General features: G+C 42.5%; 2 protein-coding genes across 8 annotated transcripts in view; one reads left to right on the top strand and one right to left on the bottom strand.

Moving 5' to 3' along the window:
• CFAP52 (cilia and flagella associated protein 52) overlaps window positions 1–6,870 on the bottom strand; it is a 40,035-nt gene extending 33,165 nt beyond the window's left edge. Inside the window, exons 1-2 of the mRNA XM_008688004.2 lie at window positions 6,756–6,870; window positions 187–386 (exon numbers count right to left, since the gene is read on the bottom strand). Coding sequence (XP_008686226.1) covers window positions 187–386; window positions 6,756–6,825 — 270 coding nt within the window. The 5' untranslated portion in view covers window positions 6,826–6,870. The remainder of the gene's footprint in view (window positions 1–186; window positions 387–6,755) is intronic.
• Window positions 6,871–7,491: 621 nt separating this feature from the next.
• STX8 (syntaxin 8) overlaps window positions 7,492–21,342 on the top strand; it is a 248,451-nt gene continuing 234,600 nt past the window's right edge. For 4 of the 7 annotated variants that reach the window (XR_005834743.1, XM_040630026.1, XM_040630025.1 and 1 more), the window contains exons 1-3: window positions 7,493–7,630; window positions 14,117–14,216; window positions 20,835–20,929. Coding sequence is in view for 6 of the 7 variants with exons in the window: in XM_040630026.1 (XP_040485960.1) it covers window positions 7,614–7,630; window positions 14,117–14,216; window positions 20,835–20,929 (212 nt within the window). In the remaining variant the exon portion in view is untranslated. Of the gene's footprint in view, window positions 7,631–14,116; window positions 14,217–20,834; window positions 20,930–21,342 lie in introns of all 7 variants that reach the window. The other 3 variants (XM_040630023.1, XM_008688002.2, XM_008688003.2) reach the window with 3 other exon arrangements.

Here is a 21,342-nt window from a genome sequence, read left to right as displayed (position 1 = left end):
TGCGAACACCAAAAACACTTTATTCTCAGCCCCAGGGAATGAAGATGAGCTCACAGAGGAGGCAAGAGGAAGAAGAGGGAGGGGAAGGATGTGTACCAACACAGAGCTGAGCTAGAGGGGGGTGGGTTTTCCAGGGTGGGGGCACCTCTCTGTCAATTTACAGGGAGCTATTTTCAGCTCATTCACCTTGAAGCCCATGAACGTGACCTGTCCAGAGGCTAGGTAAACCCCACTCTTGGAGATGGTCACACAGGAGACATTGTTGCCATGACCGTGCAGGAAATTCTGTTCCTGAGTGTTTATCGCCTGAATCAGGATTGTGCAGCCCAGAGGGTAGATCACATGCTCCTGGTCAGGATGGCATTTCAGGCCAGTGGGCACATGTCCTGAAAGAGAGAGGTTAAAAAGAGTAATCATTAAAAAAAAAAAAAAAAAAAAAAAAAAAAGGTAAGCAGAGCAGAGCAGGTGAGTCTTGATCTCTGGGGTGTGAATTCAAGCCCCAGGTTAGGTATGGAGCTTACTCAAAAAAAAAAAAAAAAAAAAAAAAAACAACCTTATGCCTAAAGGACCTACAAAAAAAAAAAAAAAAAAAAAAATAGGGGTGCCTGGGTGGCTCAGTTGGTTCAACGTCTGCCTTCTGCTCAGGTCATGACCCCAGGGTCCTGGGATCGAACCCCATGTGGGGCTCCCTGTTTAGTGGGGAGCCTGCTTCTCCCTCTCCCTCCGCTGCTCCCCGTGCTTATGCGCTCTGTCAAATAAATAAAATCTTAGAAAAAAATTTTTTTAAATAGTAAAAATGTAAAAAATAGTAACAAAATAAAAAAAAATAGTAATAATGCAGAAGTGGCTAATTTTTAAAAAGTTGGATACAAAAGAGAGCGCTTTTGGAATAACCCTTATTTCAACTAAAATAAATGTGCTGTGTGTGTGTGTGTGTGTGTGGGGGGGGGGTAATGTATAAATTTTTTAAATAGTAAAAATGTAAAAAATAGTAACAAAATAAAAAAAAATAGTAATAATGCAGAAGTGGCTAATTTTTAAAAAGTTGGATACAAAAGAGAGCGCTTTTGGAATAACCCTTATTTCAACTAAAATAAATGTGCTGTGTGTGTGTGTGGGGGGGGTAATGTATGTAATTTTATTCCACCGACAAGGTCAGCTTCCTGGATCACTTCTCAGCACCTAATGTGTATAAACTCTCCAGGGGATCTGGTTAAAATGAAGATTTGGATCTGAGGTCTGGAAAGGGGCTGAGATGCTGCATTTCTGACAAGCTCTCAAGAGACGCTGATGCCGGTGCAGCAAACTCACTGCTGGAGACCAAGTCCCCAAGGGCCACGTTAGTAATGCTGAGAAGCAGGACTTCCTGAGTGCACCCGGAGAATGTGAATTCACTCCCTCGGGGCAGAAGTTTGGTAAAGATAATTTGTTCTAAGGCAGCACCAGGCTTCTAAAGAAGCACCAAGCTCTCTCAGTGTGAGACCTCCCCCCACATCCTCCAGGTATTTGTAAGAACCATCTCAAGAATTACAAACCTTTGTTATATGTTTTAATATGAAATAGACCAAAGTCCTTCCTTACCGCTCAACTTTGGGTCAGAATTTTTTTGGGTTGTGCCTGATATTATTTTACAATATAAACTGTAAAGTCAGCTTGATGAGTTAAAAGTCATTTCAAGTGGAATGGTATTCAATGTGTAGATCAAGGAAAAATAATTTTTATAATAATACATTCGATCTCCTTTCTAAAAGCGGGATATATTTTTCCATGAAGTCTCCCTTCAGGGTTTCCAGTGGCATTTTCAATTTTTCCTCATAAAGATCTCACACATTTCTTAGTACAGTGATTCCTGGGTATTTTAAAGTCGTTCTGTGGGGCGCCTGGGTGGCACAGCGGTTAAGCGTCTGCCTTCGGCTCACGGCGTGATCCCAGCGTTCTGGGATCGAGCCCCACATCAGGCTCCTCCGCTGGGAGCCTGCTTCTTCCTCTCCCACTCCCCCTGCTTGTGTTCCCTCTCTCGCTGGCTGTCTCTCTGTCGAATAAATTAAAAAAAAAAATCGTTCTGTGGCTATTTCCTACTCCATCAAGAGAGTCATAAATATTTATTAATATTGTCTTCTGGTCTTTTAATGCAATCATCTTTTACATTGAACTCCCTCTAGAATTTATTTTGGTGCATAATGTGATTCCAGTAGCTAAACAGATTTTTTTTTTTGCTCCAATTGCCAAATATATTTATTGAATAAATGATTTCTCTTGCTTTAATTGAGATCATTCCTTTTTCATGCAGGAGGCTCTCAAAAGACTAAGGTATGTGTCTTTGGGAGTGATCTATTCATATATATATATATTCAGCTGCAGTTACCTTATAAGCAATCATATGGCTATCCATATGGAGAAAGTAAAATTAGACCCAACTTCACACCATCCACAAACAATACGTTTCAGGTAGATCAAGGACCTAACAGTGACAAACAAGACTTAACGTGAACACGAGTTGTAGCAAATGACTTCTTCATCTTGCCACAAAAAGAACAAATCCTAACAGCAAAGGCCCATATATTCATCCAGTTATGTTAAAAATCTAAAGTTTTTAGTGACACTTAAGTGACACTTTAGTGATCGGTTGATGGGGCGCCTGGGTGGCTCAGTCATTAAGCGTCTGCCTTTGGCTCAGGTCATGATCTCAGGGTCCTGGGATCCAGTCCCACATCGGGCTCCACGCTCTGCGGGGAGCCTGCTTCTCCCTCTCCCTCTGCCGGCAGGTCCCTGCTTATGCTTTCTCTCTCTGTGTCAAATAAATAAATAAAATCTTAGAAAAAAAAGCAGGCTTCAGAATGTGTCCAGGATGATATTTCTATAAAATATAGAAATATATTATATATATATAAAATATATATATATAATATAGAAATATGCCACTTTGTACTATACATTGTTTATATATAGCATATTTAACATTTTACACGTACAGTAAAATTTAAAAACATAGCTAGAAAGAGTACACATTAACTTCAGGATAGTGGTTGCCCATAGAGAGGGAGAAAGGATAGGATAGTGTGACAGGAGAGAGGACTTAAAAAGTGAATTTTTTTTCTTAAAAAAAGTAACTCAAATAAGAAAAATTATGAAAATTTGCTAATTCTGCGTGCAATACTCGGTATTTATTGTGGCCTTCTAAATTTCTGTTGAACTGTTTTACGATAAAAGTGAAAGAGCCCTGTAATATCCCCTGCCCACAGTAAAACACTGTTAAATTAACATGCAGATGTGCATTTCTTCAGATTTATTTTCTTTGCATTTAATAATTAGGGCTCTTGGTAGCAAACAAGAAAGGTCATTTCTGGCATAACTTAACAGGAAAAATAATTTCGTGGAAGGAAGACAAACAGCTCACAGGACTGGTAGGAAGTATGGAAAATCACACTTGAAAAAGGGGCAGGACCAGTAAGCAAGCAGGTAGGTGAGACTGAGGCGACAAGAGACAAATGAAGGAATTCTCCTTCCCAGCCCGCTCCATGCCCAAGGCAAGTACTCTGCTCTTAGGCCACACTCCTGAAGAGAGGAAGCTCTGGGTGGGAACTTTGCACCCTGAGCTGATGATGTCACGGGTCTCCAAACTGGCTGCCGAGGAGTTAGGGGAGGAAGCATCTGCCCCTTTTAAGACCTGAGCAAAGGCAGCAGAAACCCCTCTTGCCCATCTTGGGATTTTCCTCAAATAAAAGGATATCTGGATGCTGAGTAGCCAAAATCACACATGTCCCCTAGAATGAATACATTTCCCTCTTTTCTCCATATATATTCACCCCCACTGCTCCCCACCTCTCTCTCTCTCTCTCTCTCTCTCACACACACACACACACACTTTACTTAAACTATAATAGGCTCATCCCATACATACTATTGGACAAATTGCCTTTTACACCTAATATATCTTTGACATCTTTCCTTGTTATTTCCCTATAGATCTCTCATTTTCCTGAAGGGTTATGTAGTATTTTGTTGTACAAAAGGACTATAATTTTGGGGCGCCTGGGTGGCTCAGTTGGTTAAGTGTCTGCCTTTGGCTCAGGTCATGACCCCAGGATCCAGGGACCCAGCCCCACATCGGGCTCCCTGCTCAGCTGGGAGCCTGCTTCTCCCTCTCTCTCTGCCTGCTGCTCCCCCTGCTTGTTCTCTCTCTCTCTGTCAAATAAATAAATAAATAAATAAATAAATAATCTTAAAAAAAAAAGGACTAGAATTTTAAAAATAATTTATGGGGGTGAAATTCATGTAACAAAATAAACCATTTTGAAGTGGATAATCCAGTGGTAGTTAGTACATTCACACTGTCCTACAACTACCACCTCTGTCTAATTCCAAAACATTTCTGGACTACAATTTTTTTTTAAAGATTTTATTTATTTATTTGACACACATAGAGCGAGAGAGCACAAGCAGGGGGAGCTGCAGGCAGAGGGAGAAGCAGGCTCTCTGCTGAGCGGGGAGCCCGACGCAGGGCTCAATCCCAGGACCCTGAGATCATGACCTGAGCGGAAGGCAGATGCTTAACTGACTGAGCCACCCAGGTGCTTGGGAATAGTTTTTTAAAACCAAGTTCTTACCAATGGACATTTCGGTTTCCTCTGTTATTTCGGCTATGATACACAATACCACAGTGCATCCCACAGTATATGACTTTTTGGAAACTTGAATAAGTGATTCAAATTTTGGAAGCCCAAAGATTATCCTCATTAAAAATCATAAAACTCTTTCAAAAGGTTGTAAAATTTATTCTTCTGACACTAGTAATTGAGAACCATTTGTTATTCTCACCTTGCTATTATCCCTATTTGTAGCTTTGCCAGTCTGAGAAAAAAGAGTCATTGTTTTAATAGCAGGGTTTTTGTTTGTTTGTTTGGGTTTTTGTTTTTGTTTGTTTTGTTGTTTTAGCATTTTGAGCTAGTAGCCATTTATATTTCTTTACCTCTTATCTATTTCAGGGGTCAGCAAATAGTAAATATTTTATGGGCCACAGTTACCAGAGTATGCTACTATAGTGTAAAAGCAGCCATAGACAATATATAAACACATGCACATGGCTGGGTTCCAATAAAACTTTATTTAAAATCCGAGCAGAGGGGCGCCTGGGTGGCACAGCGGTTAAGTGTCTGCCTTCGGCTCAGGGTGTGATCCTGGCGTTATCGGGTCGAGCCCCACATCGGGCTCCTCCGCTATGAGCCTGCTTCTTCCTCTCCCACTCCCCCTGCTTGTGTTCCCTCTCTCGCTGGCTGTCTCTATCTCTGTCAAAAAATTAATAAATTCTTAAAAAAAAAAAAATCCGAGCAGAGGGCCAGATTTGGCCCAAAGGCTATAGCTGGCAGACCCTTGATCTATTGCTTTATTGTTGGTGTTTTTAGTTTAGAAACTCTTTGCATGACAGGATAATCAAGGGCTTATCTACTCCAGTCAATCGATAAATGGTGGCTATTCTTGTACCAATACCAAATTCTTAATAACTATAGCTTTAAAAAATGTTTTCATAAGCAGTACAACTATATTTGGTTTGTTTAAACAATAAATTCCTGTCAAAATACAATACTTACAACAGTCAAGGGCTATTACACGTTTACACCCTTAAGTTAAAATTCATAAACTGCAATGTAATTCTCCAGGGAGTTCTAGTGTCAAAATGAGAAAAGGGGCTTTGCACTGGCTTCTAATTCGTTTCCGTGTGAAAGCTAAACTCTGTCATGGCCGTGGAATATAATGGACCCCATATTTACTCTTAGAGCTCGGCGAAACAGCATGAACTCAGTTGCAGAGCTCTGTGTTTGCAGCTCTGCACTGGTCACTAGTGTGACCCTCTGCACTCGGAGGTCACTCACTCCCTTTACCAATGACCTTGTCACCGGCGGTAAAGATGGCCGACTTCTCAGATGCACTAAGCGCCCACTTTTCTATCAGAAACTATTGAACTAAAACGAAGAGTCAAGATCCAAGTCCCAGAAATGTGTCTGAAATTTTAGTCTTTGTTCTGCATCTGCATTACTACAATGTTAAAACTTTCAGGCAACACGACGCACTTAGAAAAAAAGAAAGTTTGGTTTTTCTAAAGTGCAACGCATCGCTTGTTTCCATCCTTCACACACAACCTCAAAGAGCACTTCCCCGTTAATGTTCAAAATAACTGTCCCTCCTAAATAAGAGGTGAGCAGAACCAGCAGGCCTCCCCCGACCCGAGCATCTCTCCCCTTCAGGTCCCCCTGGCGTCCTCTCCGCCTTTTATCGGGGTCTGAAATCCTCACCATGAAGAGTTCTTCTAGGGTTAGGGGACAAGACCATCCCCTAAAGCGGCTGCTCACACCCACGTTCGGACTGGGGACAGCTGGGATTCTAGCAGTTTCTTGGTCCCAGGGGCCGGCCCGGACTTTGCAATCCCGCGGTTACCGAGGGTCGGGCAGCTTTGGGGGCGGCGCGGGGGCTTAGGGCCAAGGCAGAGCTGACCAGAGGGAGAAGGGTTACGGCCACCCTACTCACGCTCCAGCCCGGGGAGGAGGCCCTTGTCCCTTTTAGGTGCTGCGAAACCGTCCCAGTCCTTGAGGCTTCGAGCGAGGAAGTGACTCCCCAGGGCTTTGGGGCAGGAGAGAGCTTGGCCCGGCCAGTGTCCCGCGCTGCCTTCCGTGTGCCTCTCGGCGTCCCACGGTCCCTGTTTGCACTACTCGTCCCCGGGGCTTGCAAACCGCCCAGCCCAGACACGCTCGAGGCCTCACCGTTGAAGCCGATGACAGCCTCAAGCTCCAGCTCGGCCACCTCGGCTTTGAGCGAAACTCGGTTCTCCATCCCCAGGAGACTGGACTCTCTCCTCTCGGCCTCCGCGGGCGCAGCGTCTCCTGGTCGGTATGGTAACGGACGTGCGCATGCGCACCAGGCCCACGCCAGCGCGGACTGCCGGCGGCGGCGCCCAGAGCTCGCGCTGCAAAAACAGGAGGGTTTCTTTTCCTTCCTGTTTCCCTGGAAATTTAGGGGCGCTGAGTGCACGCTTTCCCTCCACGGAAAGCGTCTGTGACTTTTATCGTAACTATATAATCAAACAGTGAGTGTCATTTAAGGAAGGCTGCTATAAAATAATATATAATGACCACTTCTTTGGGTCCCTTGTTTGAAGCAGGATTGAAAGGAATTTAAGCTTTATTGAGGTATCACTTTACATATAAAATTCACTTTGAGTTTTAGTAAATTTATGCAGTTGGGCAACTATGCCCACAGTCCAGTTTTGTTTTCATTTTTTGTTTGACGCAGGATGAAATTTCTGGTAACTGCTGGAGGTCTTGAGATGCTCCCACCTTCGCGGGAAAATGCTTAGATTTTTGTCCAACAATTTTATTTTAATTGCGCCGGGCTGTTCGCATCTCTCAGTGGAAGCAAATTAGATGAGATTGTTCCAACCTAATGTTCCCTGGGGGCCGTTTCCCTTTTTTGATCATCCTTTTGAGGCCCCAGTGCACGCTCCCCTGGCAAGCTCCGGGTTCCGGTCGCGCCCGGGCCGAACCGCGGGGTATGAGCCGCGCGGGCCGCCGTAGTCAGCTGCCGCGAGCAGGAAGTGTCCGAAGGCGGGCGGAGACTGCACGATGGCCCCGGACCCCTGGTGAGCCCCGGGTGAGGGCGGCAGCGCCGAGGGTCCGCGGGGGAGGCCGGGCTTCCGGGCAGCTGACGGTAGCCAGGCTCTGGGGCCGGGGGAGTCTTTCAGGGTGAGGGGAGGGGCAGCGAGGCCCCTTCCAGTGCTCAGGGGGGCCGTGCCGCGTCCCGCCACACTCGGTGCTCGGAGCGGTGGCCCGGGTGGGGAACTGGGCGGACTCCGGGGAGTCGACGGCTAGTACCGAATCCTGGAAACATGCTTTTAGGCTTTCTCGGCTGTATCTGGCTGGCCGCGGGGATTTCCCGCGCGTCCTGGCTGCTGAGCTGGTTGGTGCAGGCTTCCCTGGACTCCCGGGAAAGTGAAGTCCAAGTCACCTTTCTGTGGAATGCCGGTCCATGTGGGCACGTCCCCCCTCTTACTTCTCAGGCGGAGAAACCGAGGTTCAGAATCCACGGTCACCCGCCAGTTAGTAACCAGTTGGCACTAAGACCTAGATCTTGTGGGCCCTTCAAAAAGTTAGAGGAATCTGGGAGGGAAATTACGCATTTGTTTGTAAGGCATTTAACCCTTACCTGAGTCCGTATCGTGTAGGCTGTTGCTACTGCCGCAGGTCTGCAGTAAAAAAAAAAAAAGCTGGTAAGGGTCGTTCCTTCAACAATGAAGTCCCAAGGACTGAATGATGAAAGGACACAAGTTCTGATCCTAAGGAACATACTGCTACGGCATGAAGGACTGGAGTTCTTTTGGTTTCATGATTAAAAGCATATTATAGCGTTATGAAGTTCTTGTTAATATTTTTGTTATAATTTATAATTGTTTAAGTTGCAGGCGGCTCTTAGGAGAATGGGTTGCAGGATCAAAGTTAGCACTGCCTGGGATTTAGGCGACCTGGGCCAGTGGCTCACTTGATTTAACGCTAATTTTTTTCCACCTAATTTTAACACTTAGAAAATTTAATAAATACTGAAAATTTGCAGAGAAAAAGAACCCCACATCTTCAACTCTATCATTTGGAATAATAGGCATTATTGATTTTTCAAATGAAAACATTAGTTTATATAATATGCATTTATTATATATTGATATATTTATTATATATTGATATATATTTATTATATATTATATCTATATATTATATATTGCATTTAAATATTTATATAAAATTATAATATATAAATTATTTATATATATTTAAATAAATAAATAAATAAATAAATAAAATGTACAAGTATCTCCGGCTTCTTGAGACTTCACATTAGGCCACTTTGCTTTTACGAAAGACTTACCTTAGTACCTGTTTTTGCTAACCAGAAGAATTCAGAAGAGCATTTTTGCGCTTATGAAAAAAACGGGGAAAGCAAAAATAGCATTCAGCATTTGTTTTGCAGCAAGCTGTCATAGAGACATTGCACCTCCCAGTCAGCGGAAGTGTTCCCCCCAGCTCCTTCCCTGGGAACTACGCTCAGCATCTCAGCATCAGGCTGTCATAGCTTTGAACTGTGTGTGAGCATCTGGGCTTTATCGTGGTTTATTTTGTGTATCCGTTAGCAAGATGTGCCCTAAGCTATCAGAAAAGCCAAGAGAGGTAATTTTTTGGGTCTAGAAAAGCTCAGAAAATTTTCCATTTATATTTATGGTAATTGGCCCCTTTGCTTTACGTCATTTTGGCTTAGGAAAGGTTTTGTGGTTGGGACGCCTGGGTGGCTCAGCCGTTGAGCGTCTGCCTTCGGCTCGGGTCATGATCCCAGGGTCCTGGGATCGAGTCCCGCATCAGGCTCCCTGCTCAGCGGGAAGCCTGCTTCTCCCTCTCACACTCCCCTTGCTTGTGTTCCCTCTCTCACTGTCTCTATCAAATAAATAAAAATAAAATAAAAATTAAAAAAAAAAAGGAAAGGTTTTGTGGGAAGACTATTTTTGGATAGTGAGAGAAACCTGCATGTTTTACAAAGGAAGGAACATTTCATGTCATTAAATATTTACTGAAAACATGATTTTTTTAATGGTCCATAATAGTGCATCATATGAATAACCATAATTTATTTAATTATTTCCCTTTTTGTACCTCTTTGTAATGTTAGAGTTTGTTTTGTTTAACTATTGCAAAGACTGCCGCTGTTCTATGCTTTATTTCCTCTGTTTGCTTCCCGGAAGTGGAACTATCAGATAGAAGGATATGAACATTTTTAAGGCCCTTGATACGTATTGCTAAGTTGTCTTCCACCTCCTGGGAGCTGACCCCTTCACTTTACACATAAGGTAGGAAATAAAGCTCGGAGATGGTTATCCATTTAGATTGCTGGAAGCAATCAATGGACCCCCAGCCTCTTCCCCAGTTTATGCTGAGAGCACCTCGTGTTCCCTGTTACTCTTAAGTAGTTTGACCCAGCGGCTTTCTCATCTGACTGTTGACCATGAAGCAGTGAGGGAACTCTGCTGTGTTAGCTGCCTTGCAAAGCGAGTTATTGAGCAGGAGGGCCGAAGGGAGTATGGAACGGGACTTTGAAAAAACCTGTAAAAACAGACCTGACTACATACAGCTTTGTCTTCGTGCTCTTGAAAAATCATAGGCCAGTGATGCTTTACTCCTGAGTGATATTCTAATGTTTAAAAATGGAATATATGTGGGGCGCCTGGGTGGCGCAGCGGTTGGGCGTCTGCCTTCGGCTCAGGGCGTGATCCCGGCGTTACGGGATCGAGCCCCACATCGGGCTCTTCCGCTATGAGCCTGCTTCTTTCTCTCCCGCTGCCCCTGCTTGTGTTCCCTCTCTCGCTGGCTGTCTCTATCTCTGTCGAATAAATAAATAAAATCTTAAAAAAAAAAAAAGGAATATATGTTGGCTAATTGAACATAATGATAAAAAAAATGGAATATAGCAGTGACTGCTTTAATGGCATATCACAGCAAGTGGCAAGCTCACTTTTTAATAGAAGTAGCAAGTGATTACTGCCTCTTAACTGGTTCTTTGCTAAGGTTAATTAACTTTACTGCTCGGGCAATGTATGTGTTGATACTACATCATTTCTGGAAAACTTACAGTTAAACAGACCTTAACAGTTTTATATTCTGGTTGGTCCTTTTTTGGGTCTATTCTAAAAAGTGTTATGGAAGTAAAATGTCTACCAAGTGGAATAGTGTAATGAACCCCTTTATACTCATCACCCAGTTCCTGTAATTACCAATATTCTGCCGTACTTATATCGTCATTGCCCTCCACATCTTTTCCCCCCTGAGATTTTTTTCTAAGCAAATCTCATACATATGTCAATTTAACTGTGCAGTCAGTGTTTTTGTGGTAGAACAGGGCCTCAGTTCATAGTCTGGGGACTTCCTCTTTGCTCCCCTTTATGGCTCCTTCGTCTCTGCCGTGGCATCACCATCCTCTGAGTCACTTAGGCCTGAAAACTCCAATCACCCCCTTTTTCTTCACTCCTCCTATCAGATGATTAAATCTTTGGTTTTTCTCTCAAATGCCTCTGGCATCGCTTTTATGTCCTCTATTAATGCTGCGGCCCCATCCTTTGGGCTCTGCGCCTCGCAGACAGTAGATACTGGTGACCAGTTAGAGAACTGGAGAGCTGGAGAAGTCTTCTGGGCTCCCGCCACACCTCTCTCATTCCCAGCCATTTGTGCAAATGAGTTCAGGTTCCTAAACCAGTGCTTTAGGCACTTGTGTGCTTGATACTGTGATGAGGTTGCCCACGACCTCTAGGCCCATGGTTCTCAAACTTTGGTACGAATCGGAAGACCTGGGGGAGCTTTCACAATTCCTCGTGTCCAGGTCAAACTGCATTCCAGTTTAAGCAGAATGCATGGGGCCGGGGGCCAGGACTTGGCTGTGATGTTGTTGTTTTAAGATTCCCCCGGTGATTCCGGCACCAGAGCAAAGTTTTAGAACCACCGCTCTCCAGGGCTAACGTGGGAACGTGAGGAGTGGGAGCAAAACATCTGGGATTTTGGCCTTCTGCATTTCACAGAACCGCTTCAAGGGCTCACTGGATGTGAGCTCCCCTTCAGCTCCAAAGCCCTCTTTCAAAAGTCTCACCTGATTATTCTGGTGTTCAAGGCTCCGCAGAAACTAGCTTCCACGCATCTGTACCCTTTGACCCTTTGATACCATATTCTCCCACCCAGGGCTGCTCAGCCGAATGCACCAGGCACATTTCCTTCCATTTCCTAACTTTCACCCTTGCTTGCTCCTTGTGCTCTTTGCCAAGTCTAGCATGTGCCCCTCCATCCTGCTTCAACCTTGTGGTTCAGCCCAGGATGTACCCTCTTGGCCCAGCCCTGTCAAGTCTGACTGCCCTCGGCTGAGTTATTCCTCTCACTTCCAGATTCCAGAAGGACTTACCATTTATGCTCCACGTTTGGCAGGAGCTGTATCGTACCTTATTAGTGATTTTCATAGGTATGGTTTGGGACCACAGAGCCAGACCTAAGCTCCTCTTTTTCAGAGAGAACAGTATGGAGAGGAGAAGGGAAGATGGGGCAAAGCTGGGGCCAGGACCCAGTTTCCTTACCAGCTTCCCTCCTATTTTATTTTATTTATTTATTTATTTTGGTCGGGAAGAGGGGCAGAGGGAGAGAGAGAGAGAGATAATCTCAAGCAGGCTCCAAACTCATTGCAGAGCCGGATGCGGGGCTCGATCTCTGAAATCAAGAGTCAGACACTTAACTGACTGAGCCACCCAGGCGCCCCTTCCCTCCTATTTTCTTAATTGTGTGTTGTATCAGCTGTTCTTTTTCTGTATACGTGAACATACACACGTGTATACTTATATACACTTACACGTGTATGTATACATGATGCTGCTTAGTGTAAGTGGGGAGTTGTTAAAGATCCTATCATGGGATGTGAAGTTCCGAACGTAACACTCTTAGCTCAGGACCTGGCCCGGATCAGGGACTCAACACTTACCCATTGCTGTAACTACTGTAGTAAGACCGCCAAGGGATGCGGTTGGAGATTGTCTTTTTCCATCGCTGAGAAACACATTTGCCAAGTTCCCTCAGTGTGTGAGTAACGTGTGGGAGTTCAAAGATTTTAAGAAATGGATCATTTACTTTTTCAAGAAGAAATTGGGACATTAGGTCAAGCAGCAGTTTCCAATATTTGATACCGGGGCAGTCCTGGAAAATATGTTGGTTGTTTCGAGCAGACCACCTGGTAGGAGAGATGCAGGGTGCACGCGCACTTAGCTATTGTCTGTGAAACCAATGGAAAGTAACAAGGTCGTCCCAAAAGGACAAAATAAGAGACGATTGGGAATTCATTGTGAATTTTTCAAAGTCTCCAGCGCTTTGAATACCAAATAGAAACTCAGCAAATTTTTTTTTTTTTTAAAGATTTTATTTATTTATTTGACAGAGATAGAGACAGCTGGTGAGAGAGGGAGCACAAGCAGGGGGAGTGGGAGAGGAAGAAGCAGGCTCATAGCGGAGGAGCCTGATGTGGGGCTCGATCCCAGAACGCCGGGATCACGCCCTGAGCCGAAGGCAGATGCTTAACCGCTGTGCCACCCAGGCGCCCCAGCAAATTTTTTTTTTAAAGATTTTATTTATTTATTTGACAGAAAGAGCCAGAGAGCACAAGTGGAGAGTGGGGGTGGGGGGATGGCAGAGGGAGAGGGAGAAGCAGGCTCCCTGCTGAGCAGGGAGCCCAATGTGGGACTCAATCCCAGGACTTGAGCCAAAGGCAGACAGACGCTCAACCAACCGAGCCACCCAGGCTCCCCCCACCAACTGTTTGAGAGAATTCTCGTAAGCTTAGATGTCAGGAGGGTGTGTGTCCCATGTCCCTAGAGCACTTTGTTGTAGGATAAACAGTACTTGCTGTTCCTGTTTTGTAAAGCTCTTCCCCTGCCTGGCTTCCTTTCTCACCTTGCCCGGCACTCTCTGTTCTTTTATCCTGCTTTCTTTTTCTTCTTAGCGCCTGACATACCGCATATTTATTTATCTTATACCTTTCTCCCTTTGCTAAGCTCCTCAAGCAAGGACTTTGTCCATTTTGCTCACTGCTCTGTTCTCCAGGGCCTGGAATGGTACTTGGTACCGAGGAGGCTCTCCATAAATGTTTGCCGAATGTTCTAGAAGTGAATGAATGCAAATACGTTACCATGGGCAGAATGGCGAAGCGGTTAGGAGCAGAGGCTCAGGGCCGGACAGCTTTGGTTTGCAGCTGGCAGTACCACTCGGGCAAGTCTTTCTACCTCTTTGTGCCTGGTTTTCTCCCTTGTAAGGTGGAGATGGTAATGAGACCCGTCTCCTGGTGTTTTTGTGTGAATTCAGTGAATTATTAGAAATGAAGCATTCAGGATAGAGCCCTGCTCATTGTATTTACCGTAATAGCGACAACGTGTCCCTATGACTGTCGCTATTACTACCCTCCCCTCCTGTTTGGCTCTGTGGCTAGAATTGAAAAACTGAAGCTCGGATAATGCGGAAATCTTCTTTTAAAGAACCTTAAACGTTCTTCTCCCTTTATGACTTGGACACAGGTTCTCCACATACGATTCTACCTGCCAAATTGCACAAGAGATTGCCGAGAAAATCCAACAGCAAAATCAGTATGAAAGAAATGGTGAAAATACAATCAAGGTAAGAGCAGGAGAAAATTAGTACTTGAAATGATTTGTTTGAGCTTGGAGGTCGGGAAACCCTCCTACTGCTGAGGCTCCGTGTGTGTGTGGGTGTGTGGGTGTGTAAGTGTGTAACGGCCTCCAAACTTATGATTGTGGAATTGACATTACAATCAATCAGTTAATCGTTATAACTGAGATTAAGTGAAGCATGACACCTGTTTAATTTCTCCTCCTTAGCCTTAAAAGTTTCTAACAGTTCCATAGTCTAGTTAAACCCCAGACAGTAAATCTCCCAGGCTTTGCAGGACAAGAGGTGACATCTTCACCTCTCGGAGGATCTGTCCTTGCCAAAAGGATAATACCCTTTTTTACATTTTACGTGTAAAAACGTAAATAGCTTGCGGGCTGTACAAAAACTGTGGCGGGATTTGGCTAGGAAATATATTTTTTAGACACTCATGAATTTGTGCTAGCACCTTCGATTCAAGTCCAACACCATGAGTTTCTGTCTAACCTTCCCCTTTCCAAATTCATATTTTTCTTTTCCAGCAGTCAGAACTTTGGTTTCCAAAAACAGAGATATCTTTTTGCTCATTTGGCCTGTCTTATAGTTTACAGAAAACAGTTTCAGAATTACTACACAGGTACCACCACAGGCACTAAGTTTGAATTTGTCTTTTTTTTTTTTTTAACTTTTTAATACTAATATTCCACTAATAATGCTGAGGTTATTCTGTTCTAAAGTTATTAGAGTGGATTCTTTTTTTCCTGTGTTTTATGCTATCCTTTGCATCTGTTTATATTCATTTTTTGGGGTATTTTTTAATCCCCATCACTTATCTCCTCCACCCACCCCCACCTGCCCTGTGATAACCTACCAGTTTGTTCTCTGTAGTTGAATCTGTTTCTTGATTTGTCTCTCTTTTTTGTTTTCCCTTTGTTCCTTCATTTTGTTTCTCAAACTCCACCTGTGAGTGAAATCACATGGTATTTGTCTTTCTCTGACTTATCTCACCAAGCATTATACTCTCTAGCTCCATCCATGTTGTTGCAAATGGCGAGATTTCATTCTTTTTGATGGCTGAGTAATATTCCATTGTCTAGATATAGCACATCTTCTTTATCCATTCATTAGTCGATGGACAGTTGGGCTGCCTCCATAGCTTGGCTGTTGTAAACAATGCTTCTATAAACATCGAGGGGCATGTACCCTTTCGAATTCGTGTTTTTGTGTTCTTTGGGTAAATACCCAGTGGTGCGATTACTGGATCATTGGGCAGTTGTATTTTTAACTTTCTGAGGACCCTCCATACTGTTTCCATGGTGACTGCACTGGTTTGCCTTCCCACCAGTGGTGCATGAGGGTTCCCCTTTCTCCACATGCTTGCCAGCACCTGTTGTTTCTTGTGTTGTTGATTTTAGCCGTGCTGACAGGTGTGAGGTGATATCTTGTAGTTTTGGTTTGCATTTCCCTGATGATGAGTGATGTTGAGCATCTTTCCATGTGTCTGTTGGCCATCTGGATGTCTTCTTTGGAGAAATGTCCGTTCGTGTCTTCTGCCCATTTTTAATTGGATTATTTGTTTTGGGGGTGTTGAATTGTATCAGTTCTTTATATACTTTGGATACTAACCCTTTATCAGATACGTCCCTTGCAAATATCTTCTTCCACTCAGATTGCCTTTTTGTTTTGTTGATTGTTTCCTTTGCTGTGCAGAAGTTTTTTGTTTTGATGGGGTCCCAATAGTTTGTTTTTGCTTTTTTTTCCTTGCCTGAGGAGACATATCTGGAAAAACGTTGCTACAGCCAATTTTTACTGCCTGTGCTCTCTTCCGGATTTTTATGGTTTCAGGTCTCACATTTAAGTCTTGAATCCATTTGGAGTTTATTTTTGTGTGTGGTGTAAGAGAGTGGTCCGGTTTCCTTCTTCTGCATGTTGCTGTCTAATTTTCCCAACACCATTTGTTGAAGAGACCGTGTTTTTTCCCATTGGATATTCTTTCCTTTTTTTTTCAGAGATTAATTAACCATATAATTGTGGATTTATTAGACTAATTTTTAGTGTGTCTTATATGTAACCAGTTTCATGAATTTTGGTTTATTCTTCCCGTGTTACTTTTTGCAGAAATAAGCATCTGTTGGTGTGTGCGTGTTCTCATTTCTCTTCCTTTTACACAAAAGATACTCCTTTGTATCTTGCTCTTTTTATTTAATACTGCGTTGCAATGATCCCTTTGTATTAATTCACTGAGATCATCACTGTTCTTCTTTAGGGCTATATAATACTCTATTGCACGGATGTGCTGTGGTCCGTTTAACCTGTCTAAGGATGGATGTGGGGATTGTCTCTACTATTTATTAAAAATAAATACCTTTATTTTTCCCCCCTTATATTTGTGGAGGTGTCTTACAAGGGTGAATTCTCAGAACCAGGGCGTGTGTGATTTTTTTTCATCCGTGGCCAAATTCCCCTCCACCAAAGGTGCCCTGACCAGCAGAGCCCAAGTTTCTATTTCTTCCCTGGCTGGCCAACAGATGGTGTTGTCAGTCTCCCGAGTTCTTGCCAGTCAGATAAGTGAGACATGGTATTTCAGTGGAGTTTCAAATTTGCATTTTTTCATATGCGAATCAAGGGAAGTATGTTTTCACATGCTTAAGCGTTATTTATATACATTTTTCTAAGAAGTTCTTGTCTTTTGCCCATTTTTTATTGGATTGTTGGTCTTTTTAGTCTTTAGGAGTTCCTTATATAATATGGAGATTTAGTTCTTGGTGATAGATTGTAATTTATTTTGTCATTTGTTGTTTGGCTTTGCTCCTGGTATCATCTGCTATGTGAAAGTTTTGGTTTTTTTAAACAGTTGGTCAACGATCTTTAATTGCTTCCGTATTTTCACTCATAACTTTTGCTACTTCTGGGACGTGAGGGAATTTATTCCTGTTTTCTTCTAATAAACGTATGGTTTCACTTTTTACATTTAGATCTCCGAGTCATTTAACTGGTATCGTCTTCTTGGATAGTTAGATTATTTCTAATTGTAAATGAGTTTTTCGTGTGGCTAAATTATTGCCCACATGAGAGTAAGTTTCTCAGTGTAGACGTTCTGGATTTAGGTCGTATGAAATCTTAAGCCTCTTGTACATATAATTCTGTACCAATACTGATTATCTTTTAAAAATCTTTCTCATTCTGTTAGGTGAAATTATACAATAGATTATTATGCCTTTTTTAAATTACTTACGCCATTGAACAGGTTTTCATGTATTTATTGGATACTGATGTTTCTTCCTTTGTGAATTGCCAGTGTATGTCCTTAACCTAACCTGTTATTTCTTAATCTCAGTGTTCTTTATGTGTATGTTGAGTATATTAAAGCTTGATCTGGCATGTTTGGTACCAATATTTTTTCTCTGAATTTGGCTTTTGATTTTATAAATGACATTTTTTTGGACATGTACTTGTTTTTAAACTCTATTTGAAATTTTCAATATTTTTATTTGTGGTCTTTTCTTCTAGAAAGAGGGGAGATAATGCTGCGAAAGTTCTTTCATACCCAGAGATTGTATAAATATTTTATCTGATCACCTAAATCTTCTTTAAGCTTTCCTTTAGTTTTATTTTTAAACACGTATCTTTAAAATAGTTGAAGTTTATTTTGGTGTGTTGAGGGCATCTAAGTTTACTTTTTTTCCCATTTGCTAAATTATTCCTTACCTTACCCCCCCAAAGTATGAAAGATCCCATGTTTTTATTTATTTATTTATTTAATTTATTTAATTTTTTATTATGTTATGTTAGTCACCATACAGTACATCATTAGTTTTTGATGTAGTGTTCCATGATTCATTGTTTGAGTATAACACCCAGTGTTCTATGCAATACGTGCCCTCCTTAATACCCATCACTGGGCTAGCCCATCCCCCCACCCCCCCAGGTTCCGTATTTCATTCACTGAATTTTTGTGCAGCTGCTCCGTTCCTGGACCTTCTGTTCTGTTGCACTATTGAAGCTTTTGCTAACTGCCAGCATCATACTCTTGTAGTTTTTTAAAGACTTCATGTCTGATTGTTAAAGTCCCCCTCTATCACACATAGTCCTTGTCTTTCTATATTTCCCTTTATCCATGGTTTAGAATAATTCTGCATAGTGTCATTAAAATTCTTTTGTACTGTGCCTCAATTACCACCTCTTTTCCAATAAAAGAACTCCAAATGGGACTTTGAATAGATGTGTAGTTTGTTTATAGATTAAATGGGGGGACATTTACATTTTTGCAATATTAAGTGTTTTCTTTTACTAATTCCTCCATCAGTTACTTACTGCACAGTCACTGTGAGCCAGGCATTGTGCTTGATATTTTTTAGATTTTGTTGGCATTGTTAATGATGTTTAAAAATAATAATTAAAAAAAAGTCACTCCACCTATTACTTAAATTTAGAAATGCCCTTGATTTTTTTCATTTTACAGTTGATTACTGTACAGACTTCTTTTCCTGTTTCTAGTAATCTGTCAGTGGCTTCATTTAGTTTTCCCAAACAGACTAATCCGTTTGGAAATAATGAATTTCCTCTCCTTCTCTCCAGCCCTTGTGTATTTCTTTAACTTGTCTTATTGCATTGGTTGGAACTTCTAGACCAAAGTCGAGTAATGTTGTAGTCGAGGCAGTAGTGTTCCATTCCTAGTTTACTTTCTTTGTTTCTGTTTTGTTTTTAATTAATTCCCTCTATGCTTTGTTAATCATTAACACTGCCAGCTTTATTATTAGATTTTCTAACATCAAACTGTTCTTAAACTACTAGGATAAATTCTTCTTAGTGATGGTATATTGTCATTTTAACATAATTCTGATTTTGCTTTGCCAGTATTTTTTAAAGACTTTTGTATTTTATAATCCTTATAGGAGATTGGTATGTGATTTCTTTTTTACCCAATATCTTTGTCAGTGCTTGTTACCAGGGTTGTGTTAGCTTAAAATACAAATTAGGCTTTTCGTCTTTTTCTGTGCTTTGGAACGTTTCTGTTAAATTATGATGATGGAAAACTTGTCCTGATTATAAAAGTAATCATTTTCATATAAAATATTTTTTAAAATCCCACTACTTAGAGATAACTGCCCTTGACATTGTAAAGTATTTAGTTCCCGGACTGATTTTTCTCAATGTGGATGACATTTCATTTTATGACTTGATTTTTTTTCTTTGAATAAATTATGATGGCTCTCTTTCTCTGTTAACAGATTGAGATTTCAATCATACTTCTTTAATGGCTACATTCTCTTTCTTACCTTGAGTGCTTTTGAGCTTTAATTTTGTAGACTGTTCTTAGGTTGAATGTGTGTGTGTGTGTGTGTGTGCACATGTGTGCGCGTGTGTGTGCGCGTGTGTTGTGCTTTTTTTGTTTGTTTCTTTTGCTTTTTATTTCTTGAATGAGGGGAGTTCTGCTTTCCTTGTTATTTCCTCTTAAGCGTTGTGGATGGTTTTTCCATGGTTCCCAGAGGTATCAGAATAGTTAAGGTTAGACTTTTCTTGGCTGCTGATACCTTTGAGGGTTGCTTGATGTGTGTAGCTCTCGGCCAGCCTCTGGTGTCCTGCTGTTTTTTTTTCCTTCGTGTGACTCTGCTAATCTAGAGAGGGAGACCCGGCTTCCACTGCAGGTTTGTAACTGATACTCTGAACAAGGTAGCAAATGGAATCTGTGATAGTCTGTCTTTTGAAACATCTCTCTGATTTCACCCATGGCTGACCGGATTTAATTTACATGGGCAATTTTATGTTTCATATTTCTCAATTCCTGAGAGCTCTCTTCCCTACCTTCCTCCATCCTTCAGGGCAGCACTCAGAGTCACAAACCAAAATTTCCTCTGGGCCTGTAGAATGATTGAGAAAATTCACACACTCTTGGGAAAACAGTCATGTGTGGTTTTTTGTTTGTTTGTTTGTTTTTTAATATTTATTTATTTGACAGAGAGAGGGAACGCAAGCAGGGGGAGTGGGAGGTGGGAGAGGGAGAAGCAGGCTTCCCGCTGAGCGGGGAGCCTGATGTGGGGCTCGATGCCAGGACCCTGGGATCATGACCTGAGCCAAAGGCAGACACTTAACAACTGAGTCACCCAGGCACCCCTCGTGTGTGGTTAACGTATAAGAACACACTACTGTAAAACTTTTAAATGGATTTTAAGTGTACCAGTGTGTTTAGAGAAGACTGGCCGGGATGGCAGTGGGACTTGACATGCTGTCATTTGAAGCAAGGTTGAGGGAACTAGGAGGGTTTTCACTGGTGAATGAAGACCAGGGAACCCCATTTCCTGCATGACTCCAAGGTAGACAAATAGAATCGAAGGGTAGACGCTCAGGGGACAGAATTGGGACTGTGAGGGCAGAGTGGCTGTTTCCAGTCAATATCTATTCAGGTGTGGCCCCGCTTACCACCTGGTCACATCAGAGAGTGGACACAAGCCTCAGGTGGGTGGCTGGACCGACGTGTAGATACCTTCCAGCCCTGAGGGCGTCACAGGGAGGTTAGGCATCCCTGCCAGCTCGCCTTTGAAGGAATCATAGTATGTTTACATGATATTTTTGCTAGATTGTACACCTCTGGACCGGCGTACTTAGGATGTGTTCTCTTCTTTCCAGCTTACCATGACAATCAGAACTTTGTTGCAGAATCTGAAGGATAAGATCGCCCTTTTGAAGGACTTACTGCTACGAGCTGTGTCAACACGTCAGATGTATCCATGTAAACATTTCCACCTCTTTGTTGGAGTGGGAGGAAAAGCAGCCTTATTTTAAGAAAGGAAGGAATCTGGGCCTCCCAGATTTTTCCACAGCTTGAGGAAGACCTGGTTTCCAAAATATTGCCTATAATCTCGATTTCTATTTTAAGTGTCCGTTACATGGCTTACAGTGAATATTGCTGGGGAAGTGAGACATACTGAAGGCATTAACTTATTTGGGCGTTATCTGGGTGTCACCTGTGGGAGGCAGCGAGTGCTTTCTGCCGGTGCCGTGTTTGCCCCAAACCCCGCACTGCCTCCTGTCTAGACTGCCCCGAGGGTAGTGAGCCGCTACTCCGGCAGGAGACCTTCCACGATAAGCCCGAGCTGTGATTATGCTGGAGTGTCCAGAGTTTTGAGTGGTCCAG

This window comes from Ursus maritimus, unplaced genomic scaffold (assembly GCF_017311325.1).
Source record: "Ursus maritimus isolate PB19 unplaced genomic scaffold, ASM1731132v1 scaffold_14, whole genome shotgun sequence".
Taxonomy (NCBI): domain Eukaryota; kingdom Metazoa; phylum Chordata; class Mammalia; order Carnivora; family Ursidae; genus Ursus; species Ursus maritimus.
Note: the sequence above shows the minus strand (reverse complement) of the source record. Positions and strands in the feature narration are given on the sequence as shown.